This window comes from Leptodactylus fuscus, chromosome 2 (assembly GCF_031893055.1).
Source record: "Leptodactylus fuscus isolate aLepFus1 chromosome 2, aLepFus1.hap2, whole genome shotgun sequence".
NCBI classification, from domain to species: Eukaryota; Metazoa; Chordata; class Amphibia; order Anura; family Leptodactylidae; genus Leptodactylus; species Leptodactylus fuscus.
In genome coordinates, this window is record NC_134266.1 from 156796016 (window position 1) to 156819633 (window position 23618).

General features: G+C 41.6%; 1 protein-coding gene across 1 annotated transcript; it reads left to right on the forward strand.

Annotated features, from left to right (window-relative positions):
- Positions 1-1352: 1352 nt before the first annotated feature.
- NUP88 (nucleoporin 88) lies at positions 1353-23153 on the forward strand. Its single transcript, XM_075264843.1, has 17 exons — positions 1353-1593; positions 5343-5512; positions 6061-6186; positions 6740-6826; positions 6944-7114; positions 8553-8739; positions 9755-9902; positions 11731-11829; positions 11914-12004; positions 16316-16420; positions 17182-17340; positions 18334-18459; positions 18560-18625; positions 20179-20259; positions 20888-21014; positions 21102-21220; positions 22865-23153. Exons 1-17 carry the CDS (start codon positions 1372-1374, stop codon positions 22926-22928), a joined length of 2148 nt encoding a protein of 715 aa, XP_075120944.1. The 5' UTR covers positions 1353-1371; the 3' UTR covers positions 22929-23153.
- The last annotated feature ends 465 nt before the right edge of the window (positions 23154-23618 follow it).

Consider the following 23618-nt stretch of genomic DNA (forward strand, 5'->3'; position numbering starts at 1 on the left):
GAACATGTATGTGTTTCACAGTAGTTAACTACTTTTATATGTGTTCTAGGGAAAGGGGGGTGATTTGAATTTTTAATACTTTTTAGAAATTTTTTTACTTTTTTAAAAAAAATAATATTTTTTTTTGCATTTATTAGACCTCCTAGGGGTCTTGAACCCCAGGGGGTCTGATCACTAATGCAATGCATTACAATGCTAATGCATTGCAAAAAAATCATCATTTCTTTTGCAGGCTGCATAGACCAGCCTGCAAAAGAAAGTGAATGCAGACAAGGCTTTACAAGGCTGTCATGGAAACGTGAGGTCGGCCCTGGAGCTTGCTCCAGGCGCCGGCGATCACCGGCAAAATGGCGGCGATGGCGCCTTTGACCGGTTGTCTACTATTACGGCGGATGTCAGGAAAGGGTTAAAAAGCTTGGGTTTTAAAGCTGACTGCTGGCAAGCCATCCCCAGTCCAGGTTTTAGGACAGAAACCCCAGGGCAGACAGCAGTGGTAGTGTGAATGCCCCGTTAGTGAGGAAGTTACTTAGTGAGGAAGTTACACAGCGGGAAGCTGAAGCATGTAAACAAATGGAGACACCAGGAGCTCCCAGAGACCCCCAGAAATCACTCAAAATACAGCTAAATAAATAGCTCTAAGGGCTAGTTCACACAGGGATTCCGCGTGTCATATTCCATCGCAGCTGCCGAGACGCCGATGCAGCACATTGCATCCCGTTGTGTCTTTCTTATCCGGATTAGGCCCAAATGAATGGGCCTAGTCTGGAGGGTGCTGTCGTGAGGTGGACACCGCAGAATCCGCCTGAAGAAAGGGCAGCTCGTTACTTTTTTTTTTTGCTAGAAGTCTACATAGACCACGATTGTGAGGGGGCAGATTATGACGTGGATTCCGCTCCAAAATCTGCCCCCTCTTGCCCCATGTGAACGGGGCCTTACAGACATTTAAAAAACAAAACAAAACTTTTTTTTGACGGGAAAACCCCTTTAAGGACTGCTTGGTGTTTCACCAGAACGGGGACGCTGCAGGGCCACAGTAGCGTGTCATCAGTAGGCGGGAATACAGGTATATCCTGGTTTCGGTACAATGTGCTGTGAGGGGACGCTACGGCTACTGTGGGCGCCCTGGATTTACACTGCTGCTTTATACTTCAGGAAATGTAATAACCGATCCGAAGGGGCCAAAGAGAACCGGCAGTAGCCCACTTCCCCGCCACCTCGTGTAGCACTGTAGTGGGCCGTTCATAGATTCCCTCCTTCCCGTCCCCACCAATAGCAGAGCTCTTCTGTGACGAGCAGGCCGCAGTAGCCGTCGCTGCCGTCGTCGAAAATTGACATCACAGCCGTGGGCGGGTAGACCGGTGCCTGCTAAACATGGCGGCCGTGGGCAGAAGTGTAGACGGGTGGCAAAACACTTTGAGTGAACACCCGCTCTTTCAGCAGATGAGGGCACAGACTGGTATTAGGAGTACGAGACAGCTGAAGAACCTCGTGTGTTGTGTGGACGGAGACTTGCTGATATGGAACCAGGAGGACTGTGCCTTCCACACCATCAGGCTCCGCAGCCTTAACGGGGACAACCCGGGCTGTGAGCAGGTGAGTCCGCTCTCCTATCACTGCTTCCCCTCCCTGACTGAGGCAGTACCACACCGTGCGCCCGGGCGTTTATTAAAACGCAGATTATTATTTTTTTTCAACCCTAAGAAAATTGCAAAAAAACTATTTAGTTGCCAAATTCTGACGCCTGTAACTTTGTTATTGAGAGGCAAAACTGTGAAAGATATATATTTGCTGTCATAGGGTCAGTCATATGGAATATGCACCAGAATAGAGGTTAAATATTTGTAAGGCTTTTGAAAACTTTTCTCTATTGAATAGCACAGGGAGGCGTTCTTCACAACATGGCATCATCGACAGTATAGGGCTATGGATGCCCAGCTCACAGCCCAGCTAGACTATCAACAACGCACTTCTAACACTGTCTGCTTTCTAGCAGAATAGAAAACCGCATGTGCCAAGGACATGAAAGGTCCTTGGTGTTACTGCTGGATCTCTGCTGTGTACTACAGTGGTGACCAGTAGTTAGTTACGCTGAGTTCACACTAGCGCCCGGAATCCGTTCTGAGCTTTCCATCTTCTGCATGCGGAAGACAGAAAGCTGTCAGACCGGGTCCGGCCGTGAGCGCCGGTGAGTTTTTTATGCTCTCCGCCGTGAAACTGTTTTTTAAAACCGGACGCAGAGTACTGCATGTCCGACTCTGTGTCCAATTTTAAAAAAAAAACGGTTTCGCCGCGGAGCGCATAAAACGAATGGGTTTGAAAAGAGTCCTGCAGGTTTCTGTCTCCTGTTAAGTTTTGTGCAGGAAACGGAAACCTGTATGAACGGAGACCGGGTGCAGATGTGAACGAGCCCTGATACTATTCTATTTTGTTTTGCACAAATCCCATACTGAAAGACCCGCTAGAAGGGGCAGGACAGAAAGGGCAAAAATCGACCTAATGATTCTCTCAAAACAGAATTGTCAGACTCCTCAACGCCAGGAGCCCACGTGGCATAAATGCTGCAGGAAAAAACGTGGTGGGGCAACACGGTGGCTCAGTGGTTAGCATTGTAGCCTTGCACGCTGGAGTCCTGGGTTCAAATCCTGCCAGGAACATCTGCAAGGAGTTTGTATGTTCTCCCCATTTTTGCGTGGCTTTCTTCCCATTCTACAAAGACTGATAGCCCCCCCAAAAAAGTCCATTGTGATCCCTATATGGGGCTCACAATCTACATTTAAAAAAAAAAAAGTGGCGTTTTAAGTCACTGCAAGGTGGACGGGATTCTAGCAAGTCACATCCACAACTTGCGGAAAATTCCGATGTGTTGCTGGATCAGTTTTTCCCACAACGCTTTTTTCTGAGACCTGCTACGTAGGGCCTCAGTTTAAGGGTGAATTAATTTGATGAGTTGCCCAGTCTTACCACACAGTACTCCAGACCTGTGGTAATACACAATTGTGTGTAGTGGGGCGACAAGAAAATACTGGGTCAAGGTGTTAGCTGTTAAAGGGAGTCTGTCAGCATGATCCTTAATTGATGACCTAACATAAGGACAGGTCATCAATTAATAAGCCTGGGCAACCTATTTAACCCCTTCCCGACATGCGCCGTAATAGTACGGCGCGTGTCGGGTCTGTAACTATGGCGACCGCCCGGGAGCCGGGCAGCCGTCATAGCCGCCGGGTGTCTACTGCTTTAAGCAGTAGACAACCGGCTCTAATGCCTCCGATCGGTCCCCGGACCGATCGGAGGCATTAACCCCTCCGGCGCTGCTGTCAAAGGCGCCATTTTCCCGGCGGCGCATGGGCGTCGCCATTTTGGCAGGGATCGCCGGCTCCTGGAGCGTGCTCCAGGGCCGACGTCATGTTGCCATGACAGCCGGGAGCCTTGTTAAAGGCTCCCAGCCGGTCTGCAAATTCTCTCTTTTGCAGGCTGGTGTATGCAGCCTGCAAAAGAGATGATGATTTTTTGCAATGCATAGCAATGAATTAGCATTGTAATGCATTGCATTAGTGATCAGACCCCCTGGGGTTCAACACCCCTAGGGGGTCTAATAAATGCAAAAAAAAAAATAAAAAAAAATATAAAAAGAATTAAAAGTTCAAATCACCCCCCTTTCCCTAGAACAAATATAAAAGTAGTTAAAAACTGTGAAACATATACATGTTAGGTATCCCCGCGTCCGAAATCGCCCGCTCTACAAATCTATAAAAATATTTTTCCTGTTCGGTAAACGCCGTAGCAGGAAAAATAGTCAAAAGTGCCAAACCACCGTTTTTTCACTGTTTTGATTCTGATAAAAATTTGAATAAAAAGTGATCAAAGCAATAACATTACCCGAAAATGGTAGAACTAAAAAGTACACCCGGCCCCGCAAAAAAAGACACCCTATGCATCCCCGTACACCTATGTATAAAAAAGTTACGGCCGTCGGAATATGGCGACTTTTAGAAAAAAAATTTTTTAACACCGTTTTGGAATTTTTTTTAGGGGTCAAAATGTAAATAAAACCATATAAATTTGGTATCCCTGGAACCTTATCGAAACACAGAATATAGGGGACATGTCATTTTGGCTGCACAGTGAACGCCGTAAAACCAAAGCCCGTAAGAAAGTCGCAGAAATGCATTTTTTCTTCAAATCCACCCCATTCTGAATTTTTTTCCTGCTTCCCAGTACATTATATAGAATAATTAATGGTAACATCATCAAGAAAAATTTGTCCCGCAAAAATTAAGACTTCATATGGCTCTGGGAGCGGAGAAATAAAAAAGTTATGGGGTTTAGAAGGAGGGGAGTCAAAAACGAAAATCAAAAAATGCCATCGGCGGGAAGGGGTTAAAAGAGCCCTGATAATTGTACTAAACTATGCACTTGGGCTCCTTACATGACAGTTGGTAAATGAAGTATTACACAGCAGCTCCCCTCTGGGTAATAGAGTAGTCCCAAAAGGGGCATTGCAGTATGTGTTATACGTATGCAGAAGCTCGGTGCCTGTATGGCGGCCATAGGCTTGTATGTGTCTCTGCACAGCAACATTGAGAAATTACGGTATAGCTCTGCTAGGGAGGAGAATAAGCTCTACTTGTGGAAGGTAGTTTCCTATAGATTATATTGCTACATTTGTGGAAAACCAGGGATTTATCTGCAGGGAGCTAATTTTCAAAAGATGGTACTAGAACAATTGTTTTCCTCTTTTCACCAAGAGCAACATATTTACATATTCTTTTCCCAAAATTATTACAAGAGCATGTGTGGTCTGTAAGCCTCTACACACTGAAATGTGGCCAGCAAAGGCAGCTTTCTTAAAGGGATTGCTGGGAATTTTCTTTATGGCCTATTCTTCAATGGGAGCTGAGCTGTAGTACCTACACCTGGCCACCATACAGGGACGGGAGCCAGCTGGTTCCACCATTGTGCTGTGTATAGTACAGGTGATGAAAGCAGCCCCAAACAACTGACTCATATGGGGGCTGTTTTTTTTTTTGTTTTTTTTTAATATTCATGGCCTATCCTAGGGTTAGGCCATAAAAAAAAAAAAAATCATGGCCAACCCCTTTTAGTAGACATAGTAGCAAATCTGACTCACAGAAGGGAGCTACCTGTAACGGTGCTGACAACCATTTGTGGCTCCCGAGCAACTTGCTGGGAAACACTTTCATGGGGATTGGATCTCTTACCCCATGGTTCTTAAAGGGACTTTTAAAAAAATTTTTAAAAAAATCATATAGTTATTTATTTTACTGTTAAAAAGAGGTAGCGGGGATCCATGAAAATGTACGTTTGGCTTTTTTATTTTTCAGAAGCTGCTGTGTATCAACACACCACTGTTTGATGTCACCGAGGTCCTGCTGAACCCCACTCAGCAACATATTGCTTTGATTGGAAGCAAAGGTTTAATGGTCCTGGATGTCCCTAAACGCTGGGGCAAAAACTCTGAATTTGAAGGAAGTGAAGAGATTGTGAATTGCAGGTATTGTAAAATGTTGGATTTGCTTAATATCAATTCACTAATATAATGTTAACAACCTTGAGGATGTTTTGTTTAAAGAATTGCATTTACCTGCTTTTGCTGTGAAGCTGAATATAGACTGCTGTTTACACTAGCAGGTGCTTCTCACTGTGACCTCCTCTAGGTTAGGAATGCTTATATTTTGTAATTTAATGCTGTATGTACTGTTAGCCCCCATGTGCTAGTTGTGTTTTTACAAATCGCACACTGATCAATTCTCTTCTTATGGCACCATTCACACAATTGTGTATTGTCGCTGATCTGCATTGGAGATTTGAGCATCAGGGGTTATAACTTAGGATAAGTCCTATTTCTGTCCATTTTGCAGCCCAGGCCCATTAATGAAATGAATAGGTCTCTGGAGGTTACATACGAACACTGAGATCATGCATGTGCTGTCTATGGCATTTTCTCTCAGACTTATATATACAGACATTTCAGTGCATGTAGGCTTAAATTTATTAATGTATTGTCTCATTTTTAATATGTTTTTTTTTTTTTTCATTTAGAACTATCCCTATTGCTGAGAGAATTTTCACTAGCTCCACTTCTCTGGTACTGAAGCAGGCAGCATGGTACCCTAGTGAGACTCAGGAACCTCGTCTTATTTTATTAACATCTGATAACACAATAAGGTGAAATAATGGGACATGTTTGTTTTGTTTTTATGTCTTTTGGGCTTACACTAACTTCCTGTTACGGTCCACCCAAAGGTTTGCCCATATTTTCTATTGGCGTCTATAAACAGACTTTAGCTCCCTTATTTTTTCAGTCAGTAACTGTAAAGCATGCACTATGTACTCCTGGTCTTTTAATGGCTGTGCTCACTATTGCATAGCACATACTTGTTTTTATGGTTAGAGGATACAACCCAACGTGTTAGTCTGATCCTGTTCTCATTTTTTAATCCCATTTTTTGCCTCCTTACTTAGTAGGAGAGACATCAGATGTTTGGAAGTGATATGTGACCACAGAATTGCATTACAAACATTTTATTTGCACCATATAGACCCAGTGATGTGAACTGTAGACACAAACCGGTAGGATATTTTTAATGAGAATATTGCAGGGGCACAGAAATTCAGGATACCCTAAAAGGTGTGACTAGATAAACATACATTATTCTGACAAGTGTAATAGATGTCTAATGATACTAAAGTAACATGTTGTTTTATTATATATTTTCAGAATATACAAACTTCATGATCATTTGTCTCCGGAAAATGTTATTCCACTTTCCAATGCAGATGAAGAGACTTCACTTCCTCAGAATAGGTATGTAACACCGCCTGCAACACTAAATTCTAAGCTAGGTTTTGTCTTTTTTTGTTAGTTTTTTTTTTTTGTTACTGTTAAGCAAGTGGTAATATCAATTTTACTTTTTGGTTACAGCCGGTCTTACAAAGCCTCTCTTGGGGAGATTGCCATAGCGTTTGATTTTGGTCCATTGGCTACTGTATCGAGGAGTGTTGGGCTGTACAATAAAGAAAACACTGCATATCCTCTCTACATACTTTATGAGAATGGAGAGACCTTCCTTATATACATTGATTTACAGGGCAGGTGAGATGCATTGCTCCATTGTAATCCACTGTACTATAGATTCCTATTAGAGGCACATCAGGAAAGTAGACTGGTACTCAACTCATTAAGACTAGGTTCCAATTTGTAGAAAAAAAACTCCCATATCTCTCTTTTTTTTCCACAGTCTTAGACTCCCTTATAAGTGTCTTACAGTCATGTTTAGACAGAACCAATTAAGATCATCTAAGGCAGGGGTTCCCATTGCACATTTGTCCCCAGTGCAGATCCATCATATATCAATAGACCTTAAAGTGCTGAAAGCCTGACTCTTACATTTGGCCTTTTCAGTTAAGAAAAAAATAATTAAAATGGACATCCGGCGAATACCCAATTTACCCCATTATATTCCATACGCTTCCTTGGGCTCCCGTTGTCATCATATACCAGATCTGTTTTTCTGTCCTTCTGGTCCTCCGAATGATCAGAAGAACGGATAACGGAAAAAAATTTAGTGATTGGATTTCAAGTTTAAAGTAATTTTAAAGTTCTTGGACCCAAATGCAAAATCTGTAATGGAGTCCCTACCTAACGTGTGCCATTTAGATTGGTGGTATATTTTATGTGGCAAAAGGGTCCTTTGGTGACTGATACGACTTCACCCACTATAGCCATGCCCCTCAAAATAAATATATAACAAACTAGGCTTCTACTTCATTATACAATATTGAAAATTGCATAATTTTAAAATTTTATTTTGAAGCTGGAATCAGTAATTTTTACCCATTTCTAACCAAAACTGGTCCCATCTCTGACTGAGCGATGGTTAGTTCACATAAGCTCAGTTTTTAGTCCTTGGTTCTGAGCTGTCCTAGTATCAGAACAATGGACTGAAATACTTTAAAAAAAAATAATGTATGCAGAAAGAGCACATTCTGTCTGCATATGTCATTATTCAATGTAATCTAAAAAAAAAAAAAAAAAAAACAAGACAGAAGCTTTTCCATCTTGTTTGTTATTGTTCTATGCAGGAGATACATTTGTGCATGCAGGACTTTATCTTTAGTATGAAAAGTAAACCAACAAGATGGCCGATTTCTTCTGTCTCGCGTTTTTTGTTTTATTATAACTAGTGTTTATTGAAAAATTTTTACGCTAACCATAAAATATAGTGAAAGGAACATGGTATTACATGGCCCATCTTGTTTTTTTTATATTACAGGGAATAATGATGGATGCAAATAGAATGTGCTCCATCTTCATCTGCCATCCTATTAATTTTCATTCCTTTGCGCTGACCTATGATGGATCAGAGCAATGAGCTGAAATTAAACTCATGTAAACTTAGCCAGACTTTGATAAAGACAGTCGATCATGCTAATTGATTGAAGGTCCTGGCTGAATGAGTAAACTAAGATCTCATTAAATACTGAAGGTTTTCAGCTTGACTGACTCTGACAGCCTGTCTTTGTATCTGCAGTAGTAGCAATGTTGGAAGGCTGCTAGGTCCTCTCCCAATGCACCCTGCTGCGGAGGATAACTATGGATATGATGCTTGCTCAGTGCTTTGCTTGTCTTGTGTTCCAAACATCCTTGTGATTGCGACTGAATCTGGACTCTTATATCACTGTGTGGTGTTGGAAGGAGAAGATGATGATGAACAGACTGTAAGTATCTGTGTTTAGCTATAAAAAAAAATAAAATTTAAAAACCCCCTCAAAAGTTCAAAATGTCCCCTTTTGCATGCAAGAAATCTATACAGAAAGATAAACTTACTTGATTTATTACTGCAGCCATGCTGTTAGTCTTACATTAATTCTTCCCCAGACTGAATGATGTTTGGGGAGAAAAAAAAATTACTCTATTCCAAAATTGCAGTTTTCATCGCTGTCTCCTCAAGTACTTGAGTAGAAATCTGCTTAAGGCTGGGGGCCCACATTGCGAAGATATGCTATCAATATTAAATTTGCGTGGATCTTACGTATCTGTAACGAGACAGCATGGTTCTCGGTACTGTTTACATACCACAAGCTGTGCTGCTAACTTGCTGTAGTGAAAGTGCTGTCCCATTGAAGTTGTCCCACAATACTTCACCCCATCCCGTTCATCTCCCCAAGTACCTTTTTTTTTTTAAAATGGAATCGCTAAATAATACAACTCCCACAGAGCCATGGTTTTTGGAGGGCAAATCAGCCCTCTCATTTCCTGACTACCTTGCCAAACCCTTCTTCATATGCTTGTACTATAACAAACTTGGAGTCTTTGTGTTTGGGCTATGCATTCTATCCCTCCATATATTGCCAGGTTGGTGTCTCCTCTAGATCTCCCTTCCCTTTACTCTTCTCCCTATGCAAACTCGCTCTGCAGACTCATGTCCTATGGCCCTAGAAAGCGGCACCGTTTGTTTATACGCATGTTTTGCGTATTGCTTTTATATTTATTATAAAATAAAATATTATACATTTAAAAGATCAAACAGTTATGTTGATAGATTAAAACAGTCATGGCTGTGGAATGCTGGGATTAACAAAAATCTATAAGGTAAAAGCAAGAAATGTGTGTAGCACCAAGGGCTTAAGTATCAAGTGACCCCTTGTGAGACACAGTATGGTCTTCTTGCATTCATTTTCTTTCCGGCTCTCCTCTAACCTCACCTTCTGTATACATTTTACATTTCTGTAGTCTGACAAGTCTTGGAACTCCAGCTCTGACTTGATCCCCTCCCTCTACGTTTTTGAATGTGTTGAGCTTGAACTAGCTCTGAAACTGACAACAGAGGAAGAAGAATCAATTGAGAATGACTTCTCCTGTCCGATTAAGCTGCACAGAGGTAACGTTCTAATATAAATAGATATGCAGTAAATGTTCCTTGGTTTTGAGTGGTCTTTACAAGTAAAATGTCTGATTCAATTTGATAGGATTTGATAACCAATCAGATTTTGCTTCTCTTTTTGGGAAGACATACTTGCACCCTAACAAAGGATGGATTTATAGCTGTGTGAATACTTCTTAACCACTTTCACATTTTGTCTTGGGGCTATATTCATTAGCCATACCTTGATATACACCAGGGATCAGCAACCTTTGGCACTCCTGCTGTAAAATTGCAACTCCCAGTATGCATACTTGTTTGCCTGTTTTTGGAACTCCTATAAAAGCAAATGGAGCATGCTGGAAGCTGTCGTTTGTCAACAACTGGAGTGCCAAAGGTTGTGGGCCCCCTATTTACACCCATGACATGGTGTTACAAGTTAATTTCCTGGTAGCACAGCTGCAATTATAGGATAGTGTGGCTTGTACCCTGCACTGATCAGCAGTTCTCTGCACAGTATATGGAGCCGGAAGCTCAGTGCTATGGCTGGGTTTCACTATTACAGCTCAGTTGTCATTATTTCTTGGTCTTTGACAGCTTAAAGCGGACCTTTTACCACCTGGGGCACATGCGGTTTTATATACCGCTACAAAGCTGACAGTGCGCTGAATTCAGCACACTGTCGGCTTTCACGATCTGTGCCCCCGGTGAAGAGCTATTGGTGCCAGTACCGTAGCTCTTTACCGTCAGAAGGGCGTTTCTGACAGTCAGAGAAGTCCTGTCCCTCCTCCAACCCATCATACTTACTTGTGTTCCTCTCCAGACTTCCCTTCTGAAACGGCTCCTCTTCTTTGACTCTGCCGGCTCCTGCGCATGCTGGAGGTGCCTCCCACACTTGCACAATAGAGGTGGCACTCCATCTCTACTGCGCAGGTGTTGGAGGCACCTCCGGCCTGTGCATGAGCTGGCAGAGTCAAAGAAAAGGAGGAGCCGTTTCAGAAGGGTAGTCTGGAGAAGAAGACATGTACGTATGATGGGGTGGAAGGGTGGGCTGATTTACTTAATTGGGAAGGGCTAATAGTGGATGGGATAGCTGGGGAGACAGGTAAGGGGTGTAGGGGGGGGAGTGAGAGGGAAGTATTGTGAGTCAGCCTACAACTGACAACAGGAAGCTACACCAGGTAAACAAATGCAGAGGATGTCAGGGGCTCCCAGAGAAACCCATAAATCACTCAAAACACTGCTAAAAGTATTTGGGTGCACTTATTAACCCATTAATAGCACTAACAGACCTCTTTTTAAAAAAATTTTTTTTTTCTCCCGGAGAGCGCCTTTAAAGAGTCTTCAGCCTATTAATTCTGGCACTCCATGGGAAGTCTTATGTGCCAAATTTGAAATCTACTGACCTAAATTTTAGCTGTAACTCACACCAGTTCTCTGGCATGAGTTTTATAGTAAATCTGTTGGACTGAGGCATCCTCTTCCCAGTTTGCCCTGATCCCCACTTTGCTTATCCCATTTTTCTCAAAAGTGGCAAGCAGGATGGAAAATGGACAGTGATGCTTTTTTTTGTCACCAGTTTATTCTGCAAACTACCATGTGTCAAAAATTGCAACACTTTTATTGCCATAAAATTGATGTGACCTATTAAATTCCCCCATTGTGTGAATCAGAAGGAGAGATAAGAGGTAAGTGATCTGAAAGGGGTGCACATAACTTCACAACAAAACTGTCAGTAAGTTATTCAATAACATTAAACTAGACACAGTCTCCTTATAAAAATAAAAGTGGATAAGTGAATATTTTACGGGAAAACTTATTTAATGCTGTCTATTTTTAATTGTAGACCCAGTGTGTCCATCAAGATATCATTGCACTCATGTGGCTGGAATACACAGTGTAGGCCTGGCTTGGTTCAGCAGACTGGAGAAGTTTCTCAGTGCAGGTATTTTTATTTTATGTAATTGACATTCTCTACTAAAATATATTGAACTTGAGTCTACTGCTTGTAGTACAACTGTATTTGCAGGTGAAGAGGATAAGGACAGTCTACAAGAATTGGCTGCGGAACAGAAGTGCCTTGTTGAGCATATTCTTTGTACGAAGCCCCTGCCGTGCAGGTAAGTGTACATACAACTCTAGCTAACCAGACTTTTCCTCTGCTATGTGCTCTACAGTTGTGGTCATACATTTTGAGACTGATGCAAATCTTGGTTTTCACAAAGATTGCTGCTTCAGTTTTTACAGTGGCAATTTGTAATAACTGTAGAGTGATCCAATAAATTACAATAAATTGCAACTCATTCTTAGCTGTGTAAATTAACTACAAACACCCCATTTCAACTGAATTTCAGCCATACCACCAAATGACTTGCTAATATTTCAGTGATCATCTTGTTAGCACTAGAGAAAGTGTTTAGTCTGGATTTACACTGTGTTTTGCAACAAAACACATACAAAAAACTGATTTTTTAAAAAATTTATATATATATATATATACATACACCGTATTTTTCGGACTATAAGACGCACTTTTTTTCCCCCAAATTTCGGAGGAAAATGAGGGTGCGTCTTATAGTCTGAATGTGGGTTTGCAGCATGGCCGTGCTACTGCCACCGCTGGTTTTCTTCAGCGGCAATCCGCAGGCCGCGGCAGCTAAGACACTCCCCGGCATCTGCTGTAATAGACCGGCGGATGCCGGGGAGTGTCTTAGCTGCCGGGGCCTGCAGATTGCCGCGCTACTGCCACCGCTGGTTTTCTTCAGCGGCAGGAGTGTGACAATACTGCAGGCCCCGGCAGCTAAGACACTCCCCGGCATCCGCCGGTCTATTACAGCAGATGCCGGGGACTGTCTTAGCTGCCGGGGCCTGCGGATTGCCGCGCTACTGCCGCTGAAGAAAACCAGCGGTGGCAGTAGCACGGCCATGCTGCAAACCCACTCCTCCACCGCAGGTCCCGGCAGTCAGCCGTCTATGGGACTTGCAATCAAATGATTGCAGGTTCAAGCCCCCTAGGCGGGGGATATTAAAATAGTAAAAAAATAAAAAAAAACACTTAAAAAAAATATAATATAAAATAAATAAAAGTTCACCTCCTTTCCCTAGAATACATATAAAAGTATAACATTACTGTGAAACCTATACATTAGGTATCCCTGTGTCTGAAAATGCCCGGTCTACACCTGGCCCCACAAAAAAAACGCCCTATACATCCCCGTACAGCTGCAGGGTCACCTGTCAATGTGGCCTTGCAGCTGTTCCAAAACTACAACTCCCATATATTAAATATTTTACCATTTTTTGCCTGAAATTTTTTTTTCCCTATTTTTCTCCTCTAAAACCTGTGCGTCTTATAGTCCAGTGCGTCTTATAGTCCGAAAAATACGGTATATATATATATATATATATATATATATATATATATATATAATGTATTTTTATTTATTTATTTATTTTTTAAGAGAAGCACCATGTAAACCCAGCCTGACAAGGTAACTGTTACCAATCTATTATTCTGATTTGATTTATAAGTGAACTGGTTGGTTTTGAAGTGTGCCTCCAGTTATAAACAACTTTTCATAAATTGAGTATTTATATACAATAAACTGTATAAAATATATATCATAGTAGCAGTACCCGAGACTTCGTCCGCGGAATCCTGACCCCCTCAGCGACCCACCTGTAGCACCGCGCAGGATTCTTCCTTTGCCTTGTGTTCACAGCGGCTCCCTTTTCTTCATCTCCCCCCTGGCGCCCGCCAACCCCCTTTTTTCCTACCCACTCCCTCATGTGCTCGCTTCCTTCTCCTACCCTGTGCCCCTTCCCCCCCCCCCCCCCCCAACCCCATGCCCCCTTCTCCCGTGTTACCTACCCTGTGTCACCTTTCCCCCACCAACCTGTGCCCACGGCCTCACCAAACCCTGGGCTCCCCGTGCACCGATGTTACAGGGGTGCCTATGAGGGCCTCCCTCCCGCGGCAAGCCATGTGCCCCCATTCCATCTGTGGGCGCTGTGGCTGCCCTGTCCCCCTTCCAGGGGGGGCAGCGTACACACTTCTTGCTGCCCCAGAGTACGGGCGCTGGTTCAGGACGCTCTGGACCTCTGAGAGCCGCCATGTTCTTGTGGCCGATAGCTCTGCCCACATAGAGAAGCGGCACCCATCCAGGTGAGCTGCTGATGGGGCTGGGATGACGTCATCCCAGGTCCTACAGCATCCCAGGTCCTGCAGCGAATTCAAAAGTGAAAAGCATCGGTCACGGGAGTGAATTGGTGTCATTGCGTCCCCTTTCCAGTAGTGGAGTGTAACAGCACCAATTACTTGAGTGTTTTTTTTTTTCTATCCTCCCCTCTTTGTAGACTAATATGTAAAAAGTAACTGCCTGATAAATGGTGAAGAAAACATAATTCTTTAATATTACAAAGGTTCTTATTTTCACCTCTACTATTCATTTCTGCGGCGTTATTTATAACTAGTGTTACTCTTTAGTTTCAAAGGTATTTATTGAATGACAACATCAGAAAGGCAGTAATTCAAAACTGTAGCATGGCAAATAGTCCAAAGTGAGAATAGTACATACAAAGCATCGTGTGTAAAAATATGACATCTTATCAAAAATAAAGTCAAAAGGAGGATATGGATGAAAAGGTAATTAACTAAAAATATATCTAGAGGGAGAAAAAAAAACCCCAAAAAAGGAGCAGTGCTTTATTGTACCGATCGGGGCGGGGGAGTGGTCCCTGCCAAGGGGGTAAAACAGACTATTCACCCACAGCAAGGATTTAAAGCTGGAGACAGTGTAGCAGGCCTGGGATACAGGACCTGTTTATCAAAGGAGAACAAACCATGTGAAAATGCGGAGGAGTTTATGAAATAGTGGCATTAATAAGCATTATAGGTGCATGCTTTACATGTGTCTTGAAAAAAAAAAAAAAAAAAAGGAAGTTTCCAGGACCATCTTCTAAAATGGGTCTTTGCCATGGATGCAGAACTTGTTCAGGAATGGCAGGTGACAGTGAATCTACATGTACAGTTAGGCAAAGGCTTTTTGAGGCTAGCCTGGTGTCAAGAAACCAATACTTTCCAAGGAAAATGTCAAGGACAGGTTGACATTCTGCAGGAAGTACTAGACGACAGAGAATTGGGGTAACGTGTTCCTTAAAGCCCCTTTTCTGACTGGATATTTGGACATATGATTGTCCATTAGTCCCATGTTATGCTAACAATAAAGCAATATGTGTTGGGTAGTGCTTTCATCCAAGGGAGTGGGCTCACTCACAGTTATGCCTAGAACACTTCCATGAATGAAGATTGGTATCTAAATATTCTCCAAAAGCAACTTCTCCCAAAAATCCAGGAACAAGTTGGTGCTGAAAAATGTATTTTTCCAGTTTGTCACAAGGCAAGAGAAGTAACAAAGTGTCTCGGTGAGCAAAACATTGAAATTTTGCGTCCACAGCTAGGGAACTCCACAGGTCTCAACTCTATTGAGAACCTGTGGACAAATAAGCACTGGTAAAGTAACACTGGGTTGCCATCAATCAGGATATGTGCCAGAAGCCGATAGCCAGAATGACAGGGCAAATTGCAGGAGTCTTGAAAAATAAGGATCAACGCTAAGTATTGAGTCCAGATGTGTGATGTATTTGTCAATAATCTAACACTGCAGCAGCAACCTTTGTGAAAACCAAAATTTGTGTCAATCTCCAAACTTCTGGCTACAGCTTTACAAGATACATGGTTGCCATTCAGATAAATGGACATTCATGTAATAAAATGACTGTTTGTAAGGCTTAGTTCACACGGGGGGTGTAGGGCGGATTTTGGCACCGAGAGTGATGCAGGGAGCCGCGTCAATCTCTGGCCAAAATCCGCCTGCCACGACAGTTGTGGCTTCCGACAGTCGCAACTTCTCCCTCCGGAGTAGGCTCAAATGAATGGGCCAACACTGGAGGTTGCTGCCGCGAGGCGGACGCCGCGGCTCAGCGAGCCACGGAATCTGCCTGAAGAAAGGGCAGCTCGATTCCTTTCTCCGCTAGTGGCAAGATGCTGCTAGCGGAAAAAAGAATGCTAGCAGTCCCCATAGACCACCATTGTGAAGGGGCAGATTATGACGTGGATTCCGCGCCATAATCCGCCCCCTCTGTGCCCGTGTGAACGGGCCCTTAGCCTTAGAGGGGACATTGTCCTCCCGCTTCCCATGACGCCCATTTTTCCTAATTTGAAATATTAATAGGGATTATGTTAAGACAACCCCCTTAATGGCATGTAAAATGTTCTTGTTCTGACATTAAACCGCATGTGCGGTTAACTGTTTAAAGTTTGACCAGTCAGTGAACTCTGTAAAGTAACATAAACCTAATATGTGTGTGTGTAATATAATAGGTTTATATTATAATTTTCCCATAAATTATTAGTATACTTTTTGTTCTAGGCTCCCCGCACCGATTCAAGGATTTTGGATTATTTCAGACCTTTCACTTGGGACAACTATGATATGCCTTACCAGTGGCTATGAATGTATTACCAGGCCTTTATTGTATGTATACATTATATTTTGTGGTAATTGTTAATTGTAACATTTGTCTCTCACTACGGTCATTTTGATTACTGTATATACTCGAGTATAAGCAGAGTTTTATAGCACAATATTATTATTATTATTATTATTATTATTATTATTATTATTATTATTATATTTTAATTTTTTTTAAGGGGGGAGTCTATAACGAGCTGCAATAGTAATGTATAGAATTTCCAAAAAATAGATAATAATAATAAAAAAAAAAAACGCTTTCAAAAAATAAAATGTTCTAAATCCCTCCTTTCCCTAGAATACATATAAAAGTAGAAAATTACTGTGAAACACACATCAGGTATTCCTGTGTCTGAAAGTGCCCACTCTACTGAATATAAGGTATCTGCAGTGCTCCTGTTCTGTCAGGAAGGGGTTAATGCAGATACCCTATATTCAGCCAGTCCTCAAGCTCAGGGAAGGGGCAGACAGACAACCAAAACATCCCCTCCACTTCCCCAGCACCTACTACACCCAAAAACTCCGACCATTTTTATTTTTTAAATTTTCCAGTAGCTGCTGCATTTCCCCCCTCGGCTTATACTCGAGTTAATAAGTTTTCCCAGTTTTTTTTTGTGGTAAAATTAGGGGCTTCGACTTATATTCGGGTCGGCTTATACTTGAGTATATACGGTACTTGCTAAAATTTTAACATTTACATCCAAAAATTAATAATGTATTGCCTGTTTTATAATTTGCGCTTACATTTTTATCTTTCTGTTCAGAACGACTATTCGGCCACCGTCGCCACCTCTTCTCTGCTCTCAGATTGACAGCCACATCACAGAGTCTGTCCCACATGTCTTGGAAGATGTGAAAGGCCCATTTGAAAGTCACATAAGAAACATTCTTAGTCGGACAGCTGCAAATCCTTTACTGCTAAAGTAAGCAAATATGGGTGGGGTCTTTTTAAAGCTGTAGTGAACACCGCTACCTTCAGAAGGCTAAACGTAGAAGGTTATTTTTTAGTGTATAGGTGTTGTGTTCCCAGTTAGTTGATACTACCAGTAAGGGTGGTTTGACACACAGATATTTTTGGATAAATGACACTGCAGTTTGGTTCAAAAGGAATGAAAAATATAAATAAAGAAGAAAAAAAAAACTCCTCCTTTGTGCTGGATCCATGTCTTCATCAAAAACTATGGTGGTATTTCTCTAGCATTCATTATATGTGAACCCACCTTCTCACAGCCCAGCATTGTGTAGCTTGTCTAGAACTTGAACATCAGAATTGACAGGTACTGTGCCCCGTTCTGGTCACATTGAGCACATCACAGGTATAGAAGAGTCAGGGGTGGTGTGAATATTAGACTATATCTGTAACATCTAGAATGATGAATGTTTTGGCAGTGGGCAAGTGATAGTCTCAGGAGGCATAACCTTACAGGGGTACACAAACCTCCACATGATAGTCTTTACTGCTGTGATGTACTGGGACAAATTCCCCAGAACCACTGTCACACCTTACACTGGTGCAGTGGCCCTGGGTTCCTCCTGATGCAGGTCAGTACCCAGTCTCATGCAGCCAGAGTGTGTAGGCAGATCATGGATAACAAAGACATTGATGCTATTGTCTGGCTCTCATGTTCTCCAGATCTGAATCCAGTCGAGAATCTCTGGGACATTATGAATCGGTTCATCCAGTTCTGCCAAGTAGTACTCCAGTTTACAGTTTATCTTACTTTGATTTTCAGGGTGCTTTGGAATACAACCCACCATTGGTTTATGATTTGCGTTTCCATTTACAGTTGATATATCATTTTGCTTTTGACAAATTATACAGTTTGTACCAGTAAAGAATCTTTCATTCATTGATTCATTAAACAAATTCTTCAATTACTGGTAATAAAATTCTGATGATGGCTTTTTCTCTCTAGTTCATCTAGTAAAGACTCTGCTCCCCCACCCGAAGAATGTCTTCAGCTGTTAAGTCGAGCAACCCAAGTTTTTCGTGAAGAGTATGTCCTCAAGCAGGATATGGCTAGAGAGGAGATTCAGAGAAGGTAATGTTTTATATTCTGTATTCTGATACATGTATTTGTGATATGTGAGATTTTAGTTTCAATTACAGATTATTGATTCGACATGCCTTTCTTTCCATAGGGTAAAATTGCTTATAGCTCAAAAGGAAAAGCAGTTAGAAGATCTGCAGCGCTGTAAAGAAGAAAGGTAAGCTAAAACATCTGCAAAAATGTTATTCCAGAAAATATTAGAAATTAGACCATCTCCCTTGTTGGATCATCCAAAAGCAAATCGCAACTGCTAACTGAAGCTTTGTTGCTTACTCTTTCACACAGTCCTATCATCTAGTGTGCACTTTTTCACTTGCTGAAAAATGTTGGCCATATGTTAAAGGGATCCTATCTTTCAAACACTTTTTTCTGAGTAACACGTCGAGATAGCCTTAAGAAAGGCTATTCTTCTCCTACCTTTCGTTACCTTTTGTATTGTAAGTTGCCATTTTCTCGTGGCCTGTGGGCATGCGCAGTCTGCTCTGCCCGAGGCCTAGAAGTCTGAAACCTGCACCAGAAGAAAAGGATGAAGAAGCCCTTGCTGACGCAGATGGAGGCGGTGCTGGAGAGTTCTCTCACAGCATTGGGGACACCCCCAGTGCTGCAAGAAAACTCATTTGCATACCAACAAAAACCGGGATGGCGGCGCAGAGAAGAAAACGAAAGGTAGGAGAAGAATAGCCTTTCTTAAAGGGGTTGTCCCGTCACAAGGATCCTATCTATAATGCTTATTAATGTGAATGTAAGACTTTTCCTAAATACACTGCTTCAGCAAAGCTGCTTTGTTTGGCCACTATCTCACTTTATTCATTTTTTTGTGGCCACAGCCCTGACCTAGCTGCTCCTGAGTCAAGTGATGTCAGCCTGCTCTCAGGGGGGAGGGAGGAGGGGCTAAGTGCACGGGAGCGAGCCTGGAGGAGGGGGGGGGGGGGGTAGTTTACCCTTTGGGTGGGGGAAGGGGCCGCCAATATGCTTCTGCCCTGCATGAAGCCAGCATCATGCAGGGCAGAAGCATAGCGATGTTGCTGGCTTCACCTGTGCCAGCGTCTAACTCCCCGGCATCCGCTGTAATAGAGAGGCGGATGCTAGGGACTGTTAGACGCCGGCACAGGCACATCGCTATGCTTCTGCCCTGCATGAAGACAGCAGCGGCAGAAGCGATGCTGTTCCGCTCCGGGGTCACATATACAAAGCCAAGCGGCGAGATGCCGCCGGCCCTGCGTGCAAGCTCATAGACCAGTCTAACCTTCACAATGCGAATACAGACCCGCAGGGTGTCGGGTCTGTATTTGCATTGTGAAGGGTAGACTGGTCTATGAGCGCGCACGCAGGGCCGGCGGCATCTCGCCGCTTGGCTTTGCATATGTGACCCCGCCCACCAATGACGAAACAAAGCCGGAAGACAGAAGATTTTAGAGGAACGAAGACGGGTGAGTATGCAACGTGGGAGTACCCCTTTAAGGCTATTCCGACTTGTTACTCAGGAAAAAAAATGTGTTTGAAAGATAGGATCCCTTTAAGTGGTACCCTTTTACATACAGGTATGTTTATATGATGCTTTTGTATTTTCTATACATTTTCTTTTTAAGTCCTGCACATTCCTTCACTTATTGCCATTTTGATTAACTCATTTAGTGCACTGAGTAATAGTATGTATAGATCTCCATTTTAGAAGTATGTGATTTTTCTTTTTTTTTTTTCTAAATCTAGAAAAACCCTCAAAGAAATGGCTGAACGTCTTGCTGAAAAATATGAAGAGGCCAAAGAAAAACAAGATGATCTAATGAACAGGTTAGCTTGCTATTCTTGTCACTCTGGCGTCTTGACCTATGGATATTCCTAATTTGATTATTTTCTCTCTGGATTACATTGTACATAATATCCGTAGTCATGTTTCAGGGATATTTAATGGGTCGGCAAGGTTCCCTACACTAGCTGGAATTCCACATAGAGAACCAGTACACCCAAGAGAAATTCACTCCCATGATGTTACAATAGTTTTAAATCAAATTATATATCCATTTTGGCGGTCAGTTTCTGAACTGGGAAGGGGGTATAGTGAAAACTCATTACAGGGTTTATCAAAATTAGTGAAAAAGATAAAATAAAGAAGTTGTTAATGACCAATCAGGCTTCTACTTTCATTTTCAAATGACCTTTTTTTCAAAAATGTGAACTGGACGGTGATGGTTGTAGACCACTGCTTTACTTTTTGTGAGATAAATTTCTGCCCAAATGTCTTCTCTTGATGGCTTGTTTAATGTGTCATTTTGTAGAAGTGATCTATTTGGCAGATTTTTTTTATGGAGGGTTCAGTTCCTACTATAGATACAGTACCTCTCAGTTTATGAACATATCTAAATATCTATATTCTGTATATACCATGCATTCTCACCTCTCGCGGTCATCTTGTCTGAAGGCTAAAAGCTGTGCTGCACAGTTTCAACACGCGACTCCCGGTTTTGACAGACAGTGAACGAGATATGAAGAAAGAGTTACTTGCAACCAAGGAACAGCTCCATCATCTGGATAATGCCATTAAACAGGTAAATAAGCCATATTGCTGATCAACAGCAGAACAAGCCAAGTACCCCCAAAGTTGCAGGGTTTATATTTCTTTTCCTTGTACACAGGTCAAATTAAAAATGGACTATCAAGAGCATAAGATGGAAAAAGCAAAAAGCCCAAGAAAGTCTAATTTAACTCTTAGTGATTACCAGCGGAAGAATATCCAGGCTGTGTTAAAAGAACAGTAAGTATTAACTGAAAGGGCAAATCTGAAGGTTCACAAACTTGCCGAATAATAATGGCCCACGTTTTCTAGCAATATTGGGGGGGAGGGGAAGCATGGTTATCTTCCCAGTCAGGCGTCTGCTAAATCCTAGCTTGAGGTGGCGCCACACGACAATCCTAGTTACAGCTGTTGTATTTGTAGCAATTTATCTTATAATATTAGAATCTGCGGCTCCAGGTTTGACTTATCACTGTGCTGACAAGGAAAGCAACTCAACAGCTTTCAGACTGTCAGCCTTGGCCTACTTTTAGAATACATGTTATTAATTAAACTTTATAAATTAAAGGGGTTTCCATTACCAGAAAAAGAGTCTGGTTTCCAGAAACCGCACCACCTTTGTCTATTGACTGTGTGGTAGTGCAGCTTATCCACATTGAAGTGAATGAGCTGCATTAATATATAAGGTTTTACAGCAGATATCTTCCTTACAAGTAGTCGGAGCTGTGCAAATTTTATACAAAACTGTTAAAGGCTGGGGCCACATGTTGCAGATCTTGCTGCAATTTTTGCATGTCAAAACAAATGGAAAACACATACAACTTTTAGTGAACACTGGAACGACATGCAGACTGCTTTTGCATATATTGAAAGCTTTACAAAAACTAACAATGAAAGTGGATTTTCTGTTAATCCACCACATGTATTTTACATATGCTAGGATCAAATGCCCAATGTGCCAAAATTATAGGACAAGTCGTCCCACTGTACAAGACAGCAAGTGAATATATTTCAACCAAATCATAACGGCAAAACAGAATGATTTTTCCAGATGCTGAAGATAGTGGCGGACCCTAATATATACAGTGATCCGTTTCTTCTCACTTGCAGTATGAAAGGGGAAGTAACAAAATAATGAAAGATAAGATGTATACAGGATCAATGCCGTATATGAAAGACAATATGAGGCCCTGCATATTAAAAGTCCCAAAATAATACCTACTTGAAATGTTTTGCTTTCTTAAAAAGACTCCTTATTGGATAGCGGCAAAGGGATCACAACAGATGGATTGCTAGACAGACTCCAGTGGAATCGGGCAGTTTTACAGTGTGAAATGAGATGGATTTTTAGACTGAAAACTTTTTTTTTTTTTTTCCCCAAAACTGATTTTAATTGTTTTATGATGAGTCATTCAGTTCTATGCTCCTCTGTCTCCACCACTATATAGGGTTCTTGCCCAGATTTGTATTGAATGGCAAGCCACATTACATTTTCAATTTTGGTTTTGTCTTTGTCAAGATTTTCATATACTCTGGACCTTCCCCCCCAACCATGTGTTCATTTAAAGTTATGTTTTAAAGATGCACCCACCTAGATTGACATTTGGAATTTTGGTGGATTGTAGTGTTCGCTCTTCCTCAAAAAAAAAAAAAAAAAAATGTTTCTGCAACATGTGATCTCAGTCAAGACATTCTCCATTATTCTGGCACATTATCTTGTTTGTTCAAAATGGGTTTGTTCAAAATTGCTCATTCAACAATGTTCAGTTACATTCTGTGTTATAGTTTGGGGCTCTATTCACTATTGTGCATTCTTTGACCCAGTGCTGTACTATGGTTTAGATTTTTTTTTTTTTTTTTTTTTTTTTTTTTTTTCTAATACAGGTATGAACATATTCAACAAATGGTGAAACAAATAAATGATATTCGAAACCATGTGAACTTTTAAAGCCAAAGGATTTCCATACACAGTATTTAAACTGAGGCTTTACTTTATTAGGAAACTGGCAGCAAAACATATACGGACTGCAAGAAGGTGGATTTCAATATTGTACATATTATTCCTAAATTTATTGAATTATCTGATTTTAACACATCTGTTTGTGGTGACAAGACTTTGTACAAAACAACTTGGAATGTATTTTTCAAGCTTTTCTAATACAGAACTTTAAACAATTATTGGCTAACAAACAAGTGTTTTTGTTATAGGTACATGTGCACATTGCAAACATTCTCCTAAGGTGTTTTATCTATGGCTGCTGTGCTTTTGTACTACTTTAGATTATTATTCTAGTAAGGTCTTGGCCTATTATATAGCTGTTTTAGTTATTTATAGTGATGGCTAACTCCTAGAATACATACTATAATACCAATACTTGTTAAAGACCCATGATTTATGCTATAGGTCATGTTCTCATACTTAGGAACCTGTCACTAGGTTTGGGGCCACCAAACCATCACATGTCCTTATGCAGACAGCAATATCAGTCCCATCCACCCTGTTTTGGAAATGTCAAAAGTCAGGGATCCGCGCTCCAGAGGTCAAAAGGTCAAAAAACGTAACCGAAATTTACTTGGTCAAAGAAAAATAGTTTAATGAAAAAAAGAACAGCAAGCACAACGCGTTTCGGATTATCCA